At 44.1% G+C, this 19274-nt stretch overlaps 1 protein-coding gene across 3 annotated transcripts in view; it reads right to left on the bottom strand.

Annotated features, from left to right (window-relative positions):
- Positions 1 to 19274, bottom strand: part of LOC137799940 (plexin-A1-like) — a 231357-nt gene that overhangs the window by 159194 nt on the left and 52889 nt on the right. For all 3 annotated transcript variants that reach the window (XM_068596847.1, XM_068596848.1, XM_068596850.1), the window contains exon 3: positions 19042 to 19224. In XM_068596847.1, the coding sequence (XP_068452948.1) occupies positions 19042 to 19224 (183 nt within the window). The remainder of the gene's footprint in view (positions 1 to 19041; positions 19225 to 19274) is intronic.

The following is a 19274-nucleotide window of genomic DNA, read 5'->3' as shown; positions in this document are numbered from 1 at the left end:
CTAATACAGTAATCTACAGGTGTTTTATCTGACTGTTCGTCTTGCCACTATTGAAAGCATATAGAGTAAATACTAAAAGATCACACAGGACAAATTATTCTTCAAAAGCCTTGTCCTGTGCGCAAGTGGTGACTTTGTGATGAAGTTTCTCCTTGCCTCACCTCCTTGTCTCACCTCCTTGCTTCCTCTCCTCTTTCACTCTTTCATCTAGATAGGAGCTGTGTACCACCCAAAGCAGCAGTTGCTCGGGTGTCAGCAGCTTAAGTTGGATTTGCCCTCAGAGGAGACTAACACTACTACCAATAACACCAACCAGCTGATAGACATGGACCTGCGCATTACCAAGAAGAACAGTGAGGTGAGATGGAGGCCTGTAAATATTCCAATACCTACAAGTCATATTTTAAACAGCAATTTAATAGTATTTAAATAGTAATATAACAAAAACACAAATGCTATGATCCAACAAATGTAAGCTAGTTTATTAAAAATATTTAGCAGAATGAACTCGTCACAAACTTTGCAACCTTAGTTAGCATACAACAATAAAATATAACAAGTAGCCTTTTTTATTTTTTATTCAAGGTTTAAAATAATTAATCTGAAGCTTTTTTGAATTGGTCCTATGATGTAGTAGTTCCCTATGTCCCTGCATCGCCACTGCAGCTTTTAATGGGAGCGGACCAGTCTTAGGCTGTTTAGGCTATTTACATCTCACGAAACTGCAATTTCTTTCACAGACAACTTCAGATGGCTATTCAAACGTACACTGATGGGTTTGTATACTTCAAGGAAGCATATATGTTTGTAAAAGTAGCAGTCACATGTGTCAGTCACATGGCTGACCGCTGTATTCAAAGTCATCTTCCATATCCTCAAAATCATCTAAATATTCAGCCATTATTGAGAAAATACTTATCAATATGCTACAAAAAACACTTTGTCCCATATTGTTTTGAGTTCATATTACTTGGTTGAATTAATTTACAGGAGCGCTTCAGACTAGCTGTAAATACACTGAGCGAGACTTGCACAAGACTTTGTGTGACTTTGTATTACTGCTACTTTTATAAACATATCTGCTTCCTTGATGTAGACAAACCCATCAGTGTAAGTTTTAATAGCCATCTGAAGTTGTCTGTGAAGAAATTGTGGTTTTGTGAGATGTAAATAGCCTATACAGCCTAAGATCGGTCCGCTCCCTTTAAAAGCTGCAGTGGTTTTCGTAAGATGTAAATAGCTTATTGATAGATTGATAGATCGTTTGGTAAAACATTTTGTCCTACCTGCAATCTCACAAATGCTCCAGAACGTTTTGTTTATTCCATCCACATTTTCATGTCTTAACCATTTTAATTTATCCTGCCATTCTGGTTTGAAACATTGTGTTTGGAAAGGCTGCTGTCCAATTTTCTGTTTATTAAGGAGCAGAAGAGCTTGACGCTTTTATGTGGCCTTACTGGCCTCAACTGCAATACTTATTTCACCATCGTTTGATTAAAAAAAAATTGGCCAAGGGATGTCGGCTTTAAATGCTGTCAGCCACAGCATGGGTCCGCAGGGCTGTGGCTGCAAAGTGCAACCTAAATTCAGGGGGAAAACCTAACTTTTGCAAAGTGTATATGTATACGTTAATATTTGTCACATACAGCTCACACAATATTAGGCTATTTAACATCGGCTACCATTAATTCATTGTTATTTATTTATTTGGCATATTTCCTGCTGAACATTTTGGCCATTGATATTGCCTGTCAATTACGCTTGATGGCCAAAACCTGGCATATTCTGGCTAACCTAAAGTCTGAGCACAAGATATTTTTCAGGCATACATGTATAATTATGTCAGGGCTGACTCGTATTTTGTATGTAACGACCTCATTTGCAGGGCCAGACCCACCCTGAAAAGTCAGAAGATCAGAAGGAGGGAGAGAAGACAGACGAGCCAATGGAGGTGAGTGCAGGGGATGTCGCACATAAAGAGAGATGCCACAGATGCAAGCAGGTACTCAAATAGGGGGAGACAGAAAGAGATAAAATGTATTTGGCGGTGAACATTAATCAGGGCTGTATACTTACTTTTTTTAGGTTGTACTGCTGGAGCTAGCAAGTTAAAAAAAATGTGGTAGCGCACCCGGGTAGACAAATAAACATATTTTATTGGTCAAATTTATTTGATATTAATCAGAAATTAAGTGACATATTGTCACATTGAGTGACAATTATATTGGTTCTTTAATGTTTAAACTTGAGAAATGAACAGTGTTGAAAAGAGCCAGCTAATTGAGAGGGAGAGATAGAGCATTTATTTGTGTTTGAAGTTCTACATTTTTTGGGTTGTCCTCGTGAGGAACTAAGTGGAGATTCATGAGGAAAAATATAATTGTTTTACTTTGACACAAGGCTTCAACATAAGAAATAGTAAAACAATGAAGATGGTTTCAATACTTTCATTACCCACTGTATATATTAGATTTTGTTGGTTGTTACACAGCCAGTTCTCCATTTCTTACTTATTATAGTTTATTTTTCTTCATAACAGCAAAAGCTCCATTTTCATTAATAGTTGTTATCATATTTATAAGCAGTAGATCTATCTTAACACAATGTAAAAATTGATTATTCTGTAATTGGAAATTGTATTTAAAAGTATGTTTTTTGGTAACTCTTTCAGGAAACGGTCCAGTACCCTTCAGACCCAGATGTTCCTCGACTCAAGAGAACTGAAACTGTTTTTGTAAGTTTGCAGACAAACCCGTGTGTATTTTGAAATCATTTGTAATGACAAAATTACGAACTATACTATTGTTGATGGGAAATATTTTTTTAAAACTTACTAATTGAGTCACATCTCACTTTTTCTTTGCTAGTTTACAAAGGAAATGCTTGGGATCTCTGCAAATACCTCAATGACAAGCAGTGAAATAAGTGAGGATGAGGATGTGCCCAGTTCTACACAAAAATCAGACGTATCAGAGGAGCAAAAGAGGGTCAAGACCTGTGAAGAAGACGAAACCCATCAAGAGGACCTGGACAGAGGAGGACCATGAGTCTGATACCTCATCATCACAGCCAAGCAAAGGTATTTTACCAATAACCTGTTTCAGGGAGTTATTTTCTAGTCTCATACAGACATTGGCTGCGTTTCCCAGATGCGTTAAGAAGCTCTTAAGCGCTAAGACACCCCTATCTTAGCGCTCCTTCTTAGCCGAACCCTTCTTAAGAGCCTTCTTAAGTCCTTATGAATGATCGACTCAGGGAAACGCAGCCATTGTTGGTTTCAGGATGTCCACTATTCCTACAATTACTGGTATTTGGGGTGTGATGAAACTCTCCTCACACACAACTCAGAAAAGACAGTATGATATTTTCAACAAAACTTTGATGAAAATCTGACTGACGAAAATAGTTTTATTTTTAACTAATTTCCACAAACTGAACTAAAAGGTTTATCTCCAGTATGACTGCTCACTTGCGTTTTCAGTTTCCCTACAAGTCAAATGCAGTGGCGGCTGGTGACAAACTACTTAGGGGGGCACAATTTGGTGTGTGGTTCAAGGGGGTCTGTAACAAACAAACAGTTGCACCAGTCATACATACCTCAGCAAACAAATTTAAAAAATACAGAAAGGAAAACCAATGTAAAAGGAACACAACAAACTGTAAAGTTGACTAAACACAGGCCATTACTATTTGAAGATAGATATTGCCATCCTTTCCTTCTTGCCAGTAAACTTCTCAATCCATCAACATCGTATTTCTCCGAGCTTATCAATTCCTCTCATCAATGCCCAGGGATGTGATGTTGACGAAATGAAAAAGGTGGAACACAACTGCGGGGGCAGTGCAGCCTCCGGACTGTCTATAGCGTGCACACACACACGCAAATCTATAGTAATCACCCGCACCAACTTTTTATTTTATTGTACAGATGCACCAAGAAGGAAGAAGATGTGGAGCAAGGAAGAAGTCGAAGCTGTGGAACAGAAGCTGATGGACAGCATTCAGACTAGAAAGGTTCCTAGTAAAGCACAGTGTCCTGAATGTATCCATGCACTTCCAGAGGCACTTAAAGGTAGGACCTGGGATGCTGTGAAGTACGACGTGAAAAACCATATAGACACTTTGAAGCGGTGGTGTACAAGTTCATGTTAACTGCAAGACGTTCTCTTGTTTTGTGTTCGAAAGAGAGGCTGCTAATGTAGCTCTTGCAAAGTGACCACCGTGTGATCTGTTACAGCTGAACCTCACAGGTCAGCGTTTAAAGTTCCTCTAATAGCAGTGATCTGCTCAGAGTATTTAATTTATATGCAATGCAATCAATGCAATATTTTATTTAACAGTTAATTTGCACTTTATTTTATACATTTTATTTGATACATAACAGAGAATTTTTTGTAGTGTTACGCTTCTACCTTTTTAGAGATTAGCAAATGTTTAAAAAAATTTGTTTAACCCTCATACTGCTCATATTCTGAGTCATAAATAGTCTCTACATTAGTTTATAATGATTATTTCCTCATCAGTCAATATTTAAAAAGGGGTCTCTCTCTCTCTCTCTCTCTCTGTCTCTCTCACTGTCTGTCTGTCTGTCTGTCTCTCTCACTGTCTGTCTGTCTCTCTCTCTGCCTCTCTCACTGTCTGTCTGTCTGTCTGTCTGTCTGTCTTTCTGTCTGTCTCACTGTCTGTCTGTCTTTCTGTCTGTCTCACTGTCTGTCTCTCTCTCTGCCTCTCTCACTGTCTGTCTGTCTGTCTCTCTCACTGTCTGTCTGTCTGTCTTTCTGTCTGTCTGTCTTTCTGTCTGTCTCACTGTCTGTCTCACTGTCTGTCTCTCTCACTGTCTGTCTGTCTGTCTCTCTCACTGTCTGTCTGTCTGTCTGTTTGTCTCTCTCACTGTCTGTCTGTCTCTCTGTCTGTCTGTCTCTCTCACTGACTGTCTGTTTGTCTGTCTCACTGTCTGTCTGTCTGTCTGTCTCTCTCACTGTCTGTCTGTTTGTCTGTCTGTCTCTCTCACTGTCTGTCTGTCTGTTTGTCTCTCTCACTGTCTGTCTGTCTCTCTCACTGTCTGTCTGTCTCTCTCACTGTCTGTCTCTCTCACTGTCTGTCTGTCTGTCTGTCTGTCTGTCTCTCTCACTGTCTGTCTGTTTGTCTGTCTGTCTGTCTCTCTCACTGTCTGTCTGTCTGTCTCTCTCACTGTCTGTCTGTCTCTCTCACTGTCTGTCTGTCTGTCTCTCTCACTGTCTGTCTGTCTGTCTCTCTCACTGTCTGTCTGTCTCTCTCACTGTCTGTCTGTCTGTTTGTCTCTCTCACTGTCTGTCTGTCTGTCTGTCTGTCTCTCTCACTGTCTGTCTCTCTCACTGTCTGTCTGTCTCTCTCTCTGTCTCTCTCACTTTCTGTCTGTCTGTCTGTCTCTCTCACTGTCTGTCTGTCTCTCTCTCTGCCTCTCTCACTGTCTGTCTGTCTGTCTGTCTTTCTGTCTGTCTGTCTCACTGTCTGTCTCTCTCACTGTCTGTCTGTCTCTCTCACTGACTGTCTGTCTGTTTGTCTCTCTCACTGTCTGTCTGTCTCTCTGTCTGTCTGTCTCTCTCACTGACTGTCTGTTTGTCTGTCTCACTGTCTGTCTGTCTGTCTGTCTCTCTCACTGTCTGTCTGTCTGTCTCTCTCACTGTCTGTCTGTTTGTCTGTCTGTCTCTCTCACTGTCTGTCTGTCTGTTTGTCTCTCTCACTGTCTGTCTGTCTCTCTCACTGTCTGTCTGTCTCTCTCACTGTCTGTCTCTCTCACTGTCTGTCTGTCTGTCTGTCTGTCTGTCTCTCTCACTGTCTGTCTGTTTGTCTGTCTCTCTCACTGTCTGTCTGTCTGTCTCTCTCACTGTCTGTCTGTCTCTCTCACTGTCTGTCTGTCTGTCTGTCTCTCTCACTGACTGTCTGTCTGTTTGTCTCTCTCACTGTCTGTCTGTCTGTTTGTCTCTCTCACTGTCTGTCTGTCTGTCTGTCTGTCTGTCTCTCTCACTGTCTGTCTCTCTCACTGTCTGTCTGTCTCTCTCTCTGTCTCTCTCACTTTCTGTCTGTCTGTCTGTCTCTCTCACTGTCTGTCTGTCTCTCTCTCTGCCTCTCTCACTGTCTGTCTGTCTGTCTGTCTTTCTGTCTGTCTGTCTCACTGTCTGTCTCTCTCACTGTCTGTCTGTCTCTCTCACTGACTGTCTGTCTGTTTGTCTCTCTCACTGTCTGTCTGTTTGTCTGTCTGTCTGTCTGTCTGTCTGTCTGTCTCTCTCACTGTCTGTCTGTCTCTCTCACTGACTGTCTGTCTGTTTGTCTCTCTCACTGTCTGTCTGTCTGTTTGTCTCTCTCACTGTCTTCTGTCTCTATCACTGTCTGTCTGTCTCACTGTCTGTCTGTCTGTCTCACTCTCTCACTCTCTCTCTCTCTCTCTCTCTCTCTCTCTCTCTCTCTCTCTCTCTCTCTCTATACATGTTAATGCACTGCTGCAGTTCTGTAAAGCAGCAGCAGCTCGTTATGTAATTACTGCTGTTAAAAATAAAATGTCTGACAGACTTTTCATTCGACATTTGTGTTGCTTGTTTGTATAACTCAGTCTATAACTCAAACTTTAATTGTGTGAACAGCTACTATTAGTAGCTACTACTGTTTTACAAAAAAACAAAGTACGCAAAGATTGTTTTTGTAACCTCATGTTCCTTTCCTCCAGTAAATAACAACTAGAAAATTCCAGTAAAATTTTGAGTGCGACATGGGGGCTGCTCCTGGGATGAGTACGTGATTTATTCCCAGTGTTCAACCGAGACAGTCGAACCGAACGGTTCGGACGGTTTTCATAAACCGTTCCATCGCTAGTCCCTATCGATTTTTCCCTGTCCATTGTGGGATGTGGAATAGGTCAAATAGTTTGGGAATCGTTGCCCTCTGCATCTGCTGCCAATTCCTGTCAACCCTGAGTGTCACTCACTCACTTACACTGGGCCCAGAACAACAGACCATTTGTCCCCCCCTATTGGCAACACCCGGTACCAACCCTCTTCTTAAGTCCCCATCGTGTTGGTAAATGTCCTATGCAATAAGTGAAAAATTTAAAATGACAAATCTTAACATTTCAAGTGACATTTGAAAATCTAAAATTAAAAAAAAATTTTGGGACTTGGAACCATGTCTGTATCTCATTTAGAAAGGGTGGTCCCCAGGAGACACCTTTATGACCACTGTCCTCGCCGATCAGGTTAAACGAGTATGTGTGTGTGTGTGTGTGTGTGTGTGCAGGTCTGCCACTTGGAGCGTGTCCTCGAGTGTGACTTTCATATCAGTCTTGGTAATCTAAGTCATTCTCTCTGCTGCATTCAGATACAATAGAAAGAAGGCACACACACACACACACACACACACACACACACACACACACACACACACACACACACACACACACACACACACACACACACACACAGACCAGATGGCTGAACAACACCAGCTCTGGTTGGCTCTTTGTCGTCCTCCATTCTAAGCCTGTATAGTATATTTTCTCTGTAGTTCTCGAACGGCGTGTCTGCTTATCTGTTTGTGTGCGTGTGCGTGTGCGTGTGCGTGTGCGAGTGCGACGCATGTGTGTCTGTTTGTCTCTTCCATGCCCAGTGAAAGGCTGCATGGTCACTCTCAAATTCCAGATTCATCACTCCATCTAATCTTTTGTATCATCGGTGTCTACTCGACCAGCCACGTTTGTGACAAAATCTAGTTGGCGTTAGCTGATACAGCTGCAAAGAATCTGTTTATGTTCATTTAAAACCGAGGTCCTATTTTTATAGTGTTCCCATCAGGTATGTTCACATTTCAAATTGCCAAAACCAAATGCTGAAATCTGGTTGCAAATAAAACCAAGATGGCGATAGTCAAAACTCTTACCAACAGTGGGTTATATATATATATATATATATATATATATATATATATATATATATATATATATATATATACATACATCAATATCAGGAAATGCAGCTTTGAAGAAACTATCTAAACTTAACTATCCAGTGAAGACAATGTCACACCGAACGCCCTGAAAGGGAAGTCATCTGTGAAAACCTCGGATGTACACATGAAAACTTTAGGTAAGTATTCATATGTGTGTGCTGGAGAGCGAGATTTGCGCGTGGAGTGAAGGGTCATTGTCCTTGATTGCAGAGGCCACTCGAGACATTAGACGCTCTTCACCGCAATCACAATGTTCACAAACGTCTAAATCAGAAATCAGGAGGCTTCTGGAGAGCAGCCAATCGATATGATAAACATCATCAAGAGCGCAATCCGACGGTCACCCTCGGACTCAACCTCCATGTTTTCCATGCCATTATGTCTCCTTGACCCCCGCCAACTCTCTCTCTCATTTACATGCTTGTGCTGAGCTATGGCTTGACACTCTTGTGTCTGGCTGACGAGCTGGGTTTTAGTTGGACTAAAAAATATTGAGGGAAACTGAGGTGAGGACACTGACTCGGGGGGCAAATAATTGAAAAAGAGTCCCGCAAAGTTGACAAATATTTTCCTCACATAAAGCGTCCGAGAATACACTTAAAGGTCATGACAGACCCCACAGAGTGCGACCGAGCGCGTCTGATAAGTCGACAGAAGGGCCACTCGTATGCATTAGTGTGTGTGTTTGTGTGTGTGCGTGTGTGTGTGTGTGTGTGTGTGTGTGTGTGTGTGTGTGTGTGTGTGTGTGTGTGTGTGTGTGTGTGTGTTAGTGTTAATGGATAGACAGATGGGGCAGTCTAGAGGAACAGTTGATGAAGGCTTTACACTGCAGCTGGCCCTTTCTCTTCCCCTCAGCAGCAAACACACACTCAAAGATACAGAAAAGGGCTGCTGGCACAGTGTGTGTGTGTGTGTGTGTGTGTGTGTGTGTGTGTGTGTGTGTGTGTGTGTGTGTGTGTGTGTGTGTGTTAGTGTAGTGGGCTGTTAGTGTGGCAGCTGCCCTGGCATCAGGTGGGCAGCTCCCATTCTACATGAAGAAAGCACAGCTGCTGTAATATGTAAACACACACTGCTTCCTACACTAACTGATGAAGATGAGCTCTCACACACACACACACACACACACACACACACACACACACACACACACACACACACACGCACACACACACACACACACACAAACTTGTGGGGAGTGTGAGATCCCCCTTCATCTAAGGATCGGTATCTCTCAGAGACAGATACACACATTTGCACATGTGCACACAAGCAAATGGACCCTCTGCAGTCCTATTAAACAAACACACACACACACACTCTGTATCCTTGCATGCATGCATGTGCCCTTCAATCAGATGCACATGTGTGTACACACACACACACACACACACACACACACACACACACACACACAAACACACACACAGACACAAACACAGACACAAACACAGACACAAACACATGCCCACGCATCTTTCCTTGATGTGAAAGAGATTAACATAGAAGGCACACACACTGAACTGTTTCTTCGGCCCTCTAATCAGACAAAAACACACACACACACACACACACACACACTCACACAAACCCATTCAGGTCGCATTTTTTCCTTACTGTTAATCACCTTCATTCTTTGTTATATTTGCAGCAATTCCCATTACATCCCGACAGCAATCCATAAATCAAATGCTCTGACAGTAAAACATTTTTATTTTTTATTTTTTAAATCTGGTATCTGCGGCCCAAACAATAAGATTGGACAGGTGAATTATTGGAGTCCTTCCATAGATAACAGTAAAAGCATAGACACCACACACCACACACACACACACACACACACACACACACACACGGCTCCCCCCACCCTGTCCCACCTAAAACATGCCAGTTGTTCACCAGATGCACACCAGCTACAAAAACACATGTCCGCCCGTGACCTCGTGTATCCGCTGCGACACGTTTTGGACGAGAGAGGTTTGGCCAGGTTGAATCAGGCCACGGGCACCTGACACCGGCCATCAGCACAACAGCTGTCCGAGCACATCACTGACCATTGCTGAGCGTCTGCATATGTGTCTGGGTCTGTTGTTCGGCTCCACTTGTGGCCTCGCATGGCCCCAACGATGGAGCCGCCGATGTCTAAAGCGCACTGGATTCCTGGAGCTACGGGGTTGCACCGGGTTTCTTTCTTTCACATTTTTCCCTCTGTGACTACAATGTGCTGTATTCACAGCATGGCCCAAAGGTGAGTAACAGCGAAAACAAATCAAAATACTAATATTGGCAAAAGATAGTTCATGCAACAAAGGTAATTTAATGTATATGCATGGAGAAATCAGTGTCAATATGATGTGGAGGTATTCGGTGATCAGAATTTCTGGGAGGGAGGGCTAACCTAACCTGCAGACATCTCTTCCTAAACCCCCTACAGGTCGAATGTAGTCAAGTTATCCAATGTTATAGCAGCAGCATTTGATCTAGAGCTTTATAAAGTCAGTTCTCCCTGACAACAAAATTATGTTTTTATAGCAACAATAACAACAACAGACTGTAAAGAACTGAATGTCGACACTGGGACGTCATTCGTTGTTTTGTGGACTAAGGCTTTCAAGCCTCAAGTTCGGCATTTTGGCCATAGAAATCTGTACAACCAAAATGCTGAATAAGACATTTTCAGTCAACCAAATTGTGATCAATTATCCTTAATGAACTGAAAACACACAATGAAACGGTTACAACTTCAAGACACAACAACACCAAGGCCGCACGGCTCCGTGTTCGCGACCCGTCAATCACAAGCTAGTCTTTTCTCATTGACGTCTATCCGTTTAGACTTCTATTTGCAACCACAGTCGCCGCCTGCTGGCCATTAGGAATTGTGTATGTTGAAGGCGCTTCCTCGTTGGCTTGTCAGATCTGACAATGACACACCAAATTGTGTTTTATACATTTGTCCAAAAACATCCGGGAAAAGAAGGATCTTGCCTTCTTTTCCCGAATGGCTTTGCTTTACAGAAACTTACAGGCACATCCCTTCGTTTCCATATTGGCAAGACGAAAGTCAAACACTGCAGTGTTTTTTTGTGTGGATTAAAGCCATCCCACGGCTGATAGCTTCAGCTGTGATCTTTCCCTTCGTCTCTTGACACTCACAAAGCCTTCCCACTTATCAAAGATTCATTAGCTCACTAATCCATCCATCTCGCTCTCCATGCACATCGCACGTCCATTAACATTGAGCCATATTCCTCCAGAGGGGACGGCTGAGATAATGCCCTGCTCAAGGACACGGGGGGTAATACATATGAAGGGATAGCCCGCTTGGGAATTGAACCCACAACCACAGTGGCACATTAGCAGCGGCTGCTTCTGAGAAGTGATGCAGAGCGGTATCGTGTCGGCCTGCGTCCCGGAGGTGGCAGACATCCTGCTGTTGTAATTCAGATCACTCTGCCAGCGCTGCAAGAGGACTATTCCTGTATCACTCCATCCTCATTTGACGCTGTGCTGACTTAAAAAAAAACACACACACTGTCCATTTGTCTCCTCCTATAATAAGTAACACCTGGAGAATTCAAATGCAAATGAGTCTGGAGGAGACATTTTAACGCGTGGCAGCCAGTCTTAGGTGTAGTCCCACTGATTCATTTTCACGCTAATGCATTCATTTCCTGTGAGGCCGTAAAAAGAGACAGGAAGAAGGACTTTGATTTCTTTAAAAGAAAGCCATTTCAGATGTGCTTCAGACGGGGGAAGTGTTTTCCAAATCCTTCTTTTTCAAAAAGCGACTGAATAGAGCGTTGCAGGAGTGAGCTCTAAAACCCCAGAAATGACTCAGCGTTTCTTTTTGCACTTCCGGTTCTCGCGTTGCAAAGTCAGAGGTTTTTATGAATTTTTTTTTTATTTTTTTTTGGTGAGATGCCTGAAACAAGTGCAAGAGATTTTAACACGTTCATCGTTTGAAGTTCACGTGGTGTGACATCGTACGGCCAGTTCAAACTGGTTTTCTTCCCCTGGAGAGGCCAGTGGTGAAAAATGCCTCATTGTGCTCCATGAAAACGCTCCTGTGTTAGGTCACTTCGCTGCTGTTCACTTGCACAAACGACAACTTGACTCACCGCTGGCTTGGGATGTCGCGAATGAGTACAACAGCTTTTTGCAGATTGCTCTGGCCTCAAACAATCTCCCGGACAAACACGGGGGGCACAGAGAGCCATGCCGATGCTCCGTATAATCATTTACAAGGATCACTTTTGTGTCTGCCTTACATGTCCTCGTATCTGCTCATCTCTATCTCGGTTCCTCTCAGTGTCCCTCGGAGTCTCTCTCTCTCTCGTGAAAGGCTTGACAGAGATAGCACTTTTTTTCTTCTTCTTCTTTTTGTCCCAGGCTGACGTACACTAATGTACTAATGGATAGAGGAGATAGGGAGAATGAGAGAGAGGAGAGAAGGACGGTGCGCCCCACAAACACACACACACACACACACACACACACACACACACCTAGATGAGGCTGGAAATCCTCTAAGGGGGGGATTTGTGGGCATCTCGCCCACCTCAGTCGGGAGAGAGGGAGCTGAAGGTGACATGAGTGAGAGAGGGAGCAGCGGGCTAAGAAGGGGGTTGGAGGCAGGAAAAGACCTGAAGAGAGGGAGTGCAGCAGCGTATTAACGGGGAGAATAGGATGATAATTTACTCAAACATTAGCATTGCTTATAGCGGCAATATTATCTTTGCAAAATTTACACACTGACACCACAGCATTCTCAGTGGCTACACACGCGCGCACGCGCACACACACACTTCATTTAAGGAGGATCACACCACGAACACAGTGACGTATACGTGTCCGCATAATTTTAAGCGCACACAACATATGCAACCAGTGTGCATGCCGAAACTCACTCACACTAAGGGAAGAAGCTCCAGGCATAAATGATACCACTAACACACACACACACACACACACACACACAGCAGTCTTCACAAAAAGTCTGTGTGTGTATTCCGAGAAACTAATAGGACATTATTCCACTAACTTCTACTTAATGGGATAAAGACGGAATTATAGTGTGCTCAGGTGTTGCGCTCATCTGCTCATTATGAAGGTTGCATTGGAGAGAAGAGGAGCTCTAGTCCGCACACACACACACATAAACTCACACACACACAAACAGGGCCAAAGACAGCAGCCCGATCCGAGATTATCAATCATCTCCGCCAGCCTGGTGTTTTTGCCATTTAACCAGGCTGAGCAGCCGATGCGCCGCTTCAATCATCGTCTGCCAGTCTAAATGCTAGCGCTAATTAGCATTCACATGCTAAATTACCTCCCATCCCATGTTTCCTGATTAGGCTTAATCATTCTGACAGCGAGTTTCACTGCTAAGCTCGGAGAGCCCTCGCATGCACGGCCATCTAAACCTCTGGGAAGAGATCCAAGGCCCTCTCATCCGCAGGACACTGGAACCGGCCGGGCCGGTACCCTGCAAAGCACACTGCTGAGACCGTTGGTTCCTCGAGTGCCGAATACATTTTGAATGGTTACAGGATGATTCACAGACTTTGCAAATTCTATTGACTTTACTGACTTTATATCTTATCACCGCTCTTTCAGGAAAACATTTCCACTGTTTCACAGACAAAGGATTCACAGAATACTGCTCATTATATTGCTTATTAGGGGCTTGGACACTGTTAACAGAAAGTTTAGTGGAAGGGTGAGGGTGTTACAGAGGAGCTAGTATATATATATATAGAGTCGTCCCTCGCGGTTCACCTTTTGTGGACTCGCTGTTTCATGGAAACAGCGAGTTTTTTACGGCGTACGGTATGAACGCGCATTGTGTTCTGCGCCCTCATTAAGCTAAGAGACTGTACTGTACATCTTGTAATCCGTCTCCTCCGTGCAGTGTCTCCTGTACAGTACAGAATACGTCCGGATAAAAAGTCAGCGGAGCGGCGCCCGGACAAAGAGGTATACGGGTCAGAGGACCTCGTAGGTTGATCATTAAAATGAAATTTGTTAAACATGTTCGGGCTTATTTTTTTAAATCCGCGAAACTTTGAGAGTGTTTAAATAAGAGATAAATGTGAGAAAATGTTAATGCCTGTCTGAGAAAAGTGCATAAAGGTGTGTGGTTAGGGGTTTTACGGCCTTAAAACATGTATAATAATGGTAAAAAATAAAGCTGACTACTTTGCGGATTTCGTCTATCGCGGGTTATTTTTTGAACGTATCCACCGCGATAAACGAGGGACCACTGTGTGTATATATATATATATATATATATATATATATATATATATATATATATATATATATATATATATATATACACACACACTGTATATACACCACCACCACTTGCCAAAAAAAGCAAAGGAGATCGTCTCTGAGTGGGACCGCGGGGCCCGCGAACTTCTGGTCTAACCAGTCCCTCACTTGTCTCCGTGTCTCAAGGCGGCAAAGTGCCGGTGCTCTGTCAATCAACCCGGGTTGGCACGGTTACCGCGGTAGCGCTGCACCGATCGGCCCGTCACTCAGGCTATCTTCCGAGATGGAAAGGGAAAGGGGAAAAGTAATTGGATTCGCTGCTCGCAGGGAAATGATGAAATGACATGAAACCGCCCCCACCCACCCTCTTCACCCACCACACACACACACACACACACACACACACACACACTCATACACCTATCCACTGCCCCCCCTCTCCGTCTTCATTGTGCTTGCCTCTTTTTGTTTCTTGACAGTGGAAATACTTGAGGCTGTTGAGAGTTCCTTTTCATCTCGCCTGATGTGGCGAGAGCGCCTTGTTCTCTCCAGGTAGACAAAAGACCCAACGAAATGAGGGGAATGAAAGGATTTCCAGGTTTTTACCGAGATCTGAGGAGGATTTTTTGTATTCATTTTATTTGATTTTTTTTTATTAAGGATGTTTCTGGCATACGGCACAGAGAAGGCGTCCCATGGTGCAATTTCATGCTGTCAAAAAGCTATCGGCCCGCCACCTACTCCCGTGTCTCCCTACAAAGTGATGCACTGTGGGTATTTTTTCAAAAGGAATATGTTCGACTTTGAAGCACTGAGCAAAGAACAACAATATATAATGTAGACATATACTGCTGGCAGGCTGGCAGACGTGAGACTGGTGGCTTTTCACGAGGAGAGAGGAGGCCTGTTCTGTGTGACAAAGCTGTAACTGTTCCCTCCACCAAATAGCCAAACTGTATCTCTAATGGCCCACGCCGTACTGTCCATCCTTCATCCTACCTCAGACACCCTCCGTTGAGTGTCTTTCATCGTGCAGCCCTGAGTCGGGTACCAAGCATTCTGGCAGGTCCAACAGTTGAGGCGGCCTTTGTGATAGAGACACACTCATGACTTGTAGCTCATTATGGATAGTGTTAGCTTGTATTAGCATTTCTTTAAGGTGCCGCACTGGGTAGAAACATTTACAACAAAAATAATACTTTTCAAAGAGCTCTTAACTGGATCTGATCGTCAAATAAAGAATATAACATTAATTAGGGCTGGGCAAAGTTGAAAAAATGTAACTGATTAATTGCCGTATGCGCCAAATTCAATAACGAAGTAAAAACTAGTGTATTGCACGCTTTTATTTTAAAGTAATGTTATCAGAACAATATAAGAGGCACTCTGGAGCAACAGCAGGTTAAAAGACATAATTTTCATTTCGACCGCAGGGTCAGGAGCTTTGCGCGATTAATGTTCTGGACGAGGAGCCTGCCGAACAGAAACGACATAACAAAACGTGCTTCGACGTCAGGCTCAAGTCGGCAAGTGGTCAACGCTGCCTGGCGCTACGGGAGCGTGGTTCACGGTTGCGACTCATTTGTTTTACTATGACTAGTGATTCGTCAGGGTCGCTATCAATCTGCCGATTAAGGGTTTGGTCATTTGAAAATGTCAACGCAAAACACAACTTGACTTCAATGTGCTCGCTTCGTCTGTTTAGAAGTCCCAAACTGACTGATCTTCTTTGCGATTGAAGCGACCAATGCATGGATTCCTTCGTCCAGCCCGTCACGTGTCCTTTCGCCGCAAGTTGCATAGTCTGCGGTCTGTCGACGGTCTTACGCCTTTCTTATTACTGGTCGCTCAATGCCATGGCGACCTTCTCCTAACAAAAGGCCACCCTGCACAATTAAATCACAAAATTAGCCTCTATTTCCGACACGGGGCTCTTAATCAGCTGTTCTCCACCGTCAAACCCATGAAGGCTGCCAACAGAATGCTGATTTGGTGTATGAGTTTGACCCCGAAGTCAAGACCGGGCAGTCGACGAGCGGCGGCGACTTCGTACAACAACAATGGTCCTTACACACACAGTCAAAACTTGTGAGGAAGGAAGGAAGGCCATAAACCCAACAGTAATGAAGACATGAGGAGGGCAGCACATGCATGCTGACTGGCCTTACATGTCTCTCTCTCTCTCTCTCTCTCTCTCTCTCTCTCGCTTACCCAGACGAAAGACACCATCACTTATCCAATGGACTGGCTGGGTTTGAGATTTACACTAACGATTATATATTCATAGATCAATCGATACGTCTGGCGAGCCGGGACGTGTCCGTGCAGCAGCCACATTGCTGTGGGATCCCTCATGAGCGTGCACGTGCGCAGACAGCCACTGTGCTTGCAAAGCTTTACATTTCATTAGGGCCAAGGAGTGCAGTTTAACTCCCAATGAATAGCAATAAAAAAGAAATGTTAAAACACACAACACAGCCCGTAACCATCTCTCATCCCATCTGCCTCGCTCTCTCTGCTCCTCTCATCCCGGCTCCCTTCCCCTCTTTCTCGCTCCACTTTGGTATGAATCCAGTTTCGTCATTTAGGAGTCGCTGTCCAATTTAGTTTGGAGGAGACCTCGTTTGAAGCCCCAAAAACGCAAATCGCATCCTGTGTCAGAGGAAGAATTTAACCAGGCACCGGCGGACGACGCCTCGTGAAGGTAATTGGCATAATTGTGTAATTGTGTTGATTTATTGTTATTAGTGCCTCTGTCCCGCCAGGCCTCCGCATGCTGCTACAGCATCTGCATTGATCGGCGCCCAGGACGGCGGCCGCCTCCACCCTCCTCCTCCCGAGTTCACCTTCCTTCCCTCGGTCTCCCGGAGCACAGGAAGGCATGCCGGCTGAGGGGAAATGGGATTCCGATCAGCGGGGTATCATCCAGGATCTGCTGACCCCCCCTCCTCTCTACAGAAGCTCTTCAAACCCCCAGCACAGATCATCCGTCTGCCCACACACACACACACACACACACACACACACACACAACAGAACAGGGGTCAGGCACAAGGACTCGCGGGCCAGGTTTCAGTCGACGTAGCAAAACACCAGAGACAGGAAGCCGTGTAAGGAGGCACGTGTTTGTGTGTGTGTGTGTGTGTGTGTGTGTGTGTGTGTGTGTGTGTGTGTGCGAGCGTGTGTGTGTGTAAGCTTGCACATTATCATATCCTATATAAAAGCAGTTGACAGCAGCATTACTGCGGCAGACGTTCCTCCGGCTACACGGAAACACAAGGCCCAACGTTTAAGCTGTCAAACTGGTATGAAAAAGTGTAGCAGCTGAATATTTTCCCAAACGCATTCCGGCTCGAACAGAAAATAGCAGAAAGTGCGATGTAAACGCAAACACTTCCAACCCGAGACACAAGCCCTTTGCAAAACAATAGTTGACTTAAAAGCGTTTCAAAAATAATCTTGAAAAACGTCAATTTCAAATGAAGCTGTCAGAGAAATGTGGATGTAACTTCCTTTCTTATATATTTAGTAATACATATATATTTATGCAATTATTTTATATTGTAGGTATACATCCTTAGGACTCTCTTTTTTTAAAATTCAGTCTTCAGACTATTGGTGACACACTCATACAGAGATGTCCTGCGAAGGATGAAAAGAGAACAAATCAAGAAAAGAAACAGAAGCGGCTTAGTCGGATCTCAGATGAAGGAGCGGCTGATTGGCACACACACCCTGCGGTCTACTCAACATACACACACACACACACACTCTGTAAACCCAAAGGCGCACATGATCAGACACACAGAGGGACTTCATGCTGAGCGTACGCCGCACACGGTGGGAAATTACCGCTTGCCTGTGATTGAGGAGAGATTTCGAGGCCACTATTGTGAGCATGAGCACGCAAACAAACACACAGATGTACAAAAAGAAGAAAACACCACCAAACACTGGGTTTCCTTCAGCTCAGGGGACACACAGGAAATCATCCTCACCCACCTTGAAGCCACTCAGATACACTCACTGGGATCTAGCAACACTGGGACGAGACCAGCAAACAACACTGGCAAGATAGAAAAAAGAAAAAACCACACAGCTTGGCTTTGTCAAACAACACCAGCGCTAGACACACACACACACACACACACACACACACACACACACATACATGTGTGTGTATATATATACGTAGTGCTGATATACGTAGCGCTGATGTCTGCAATGAGATTTGATGACAAAACCATTTGTCAGCAATGTCAAAACCAATGACCATTGAAAATACATCATAAAATGACACAAAATTGCTTCAGAGTGAAAGTGGTTTTCTGTAGAGCATGGCACGCACACAAAAACACGTGCATACACACACACACACACACACACACACACACACACACACACACACACACGCACACTCTATTCCGGCAGGAGCATTTAAATCCCCATTTTTGTTACATTATATTATTTTTTTTCCGGCTATAACTGTAATCTATCGTTTACAATGTGCGAGAATTGCCAGACAAACAACTTTCACAGTGGACTATGATACGCTCTATATACTGTGGGCTTTAAAAAGAGTTTCTGAATTGAATGTGTATCGATTGTTTTGACCTGTCTGAAGAGTTCTTAATCCTTTTCTCCAACTTAATACATCCACTACGCATCAAAAATGAAGATGCAAGGGTTTCACACCAAAACACCAATGCTGCTTCTCCTCTACGGAAAACACACACACACACACACACACACACACACACACACACACACGTGGGTGTCTACCTTCTTCATGCGTCCGCCACGTGTGCCTGTGAACGCCACGGTGTGCCCGCGGTAGTCGTAGGCCGCCACGGAGGTCATGCCGTCGTCCTTGTCCACGTAGAGCGGGATGCCCTCGATGGCGGTGGTGCCCCCTAGAGGCTGGTTGAAGTCCTGGCCGCAGAAGTTGTCGTCTATCTGCAGCGGCTGCAAGGGGGGACAAGAGGAAGACACGGCCATTAACTCAACCATTAACG

The sequence above is a fragment of the Clinocottus analis genome, unplaced genomic scaffold (genome assembly GCF_023055335.1).
Source record: "Clinocottus analis isolate CAN_PGR_092001 unplaced genomic scaffold, fCliAna1.0.p SCAF_4, whole genome shotgun sequence".
NCBI lineage: Eukaryota > Metazoa > Chordata > Actinopteri > Perciformes > Cottidae > Clinocottus > Clinocottus analis.
This window is presented reverse-complemented; position numbering and strand designations above follow the sequence as displayed.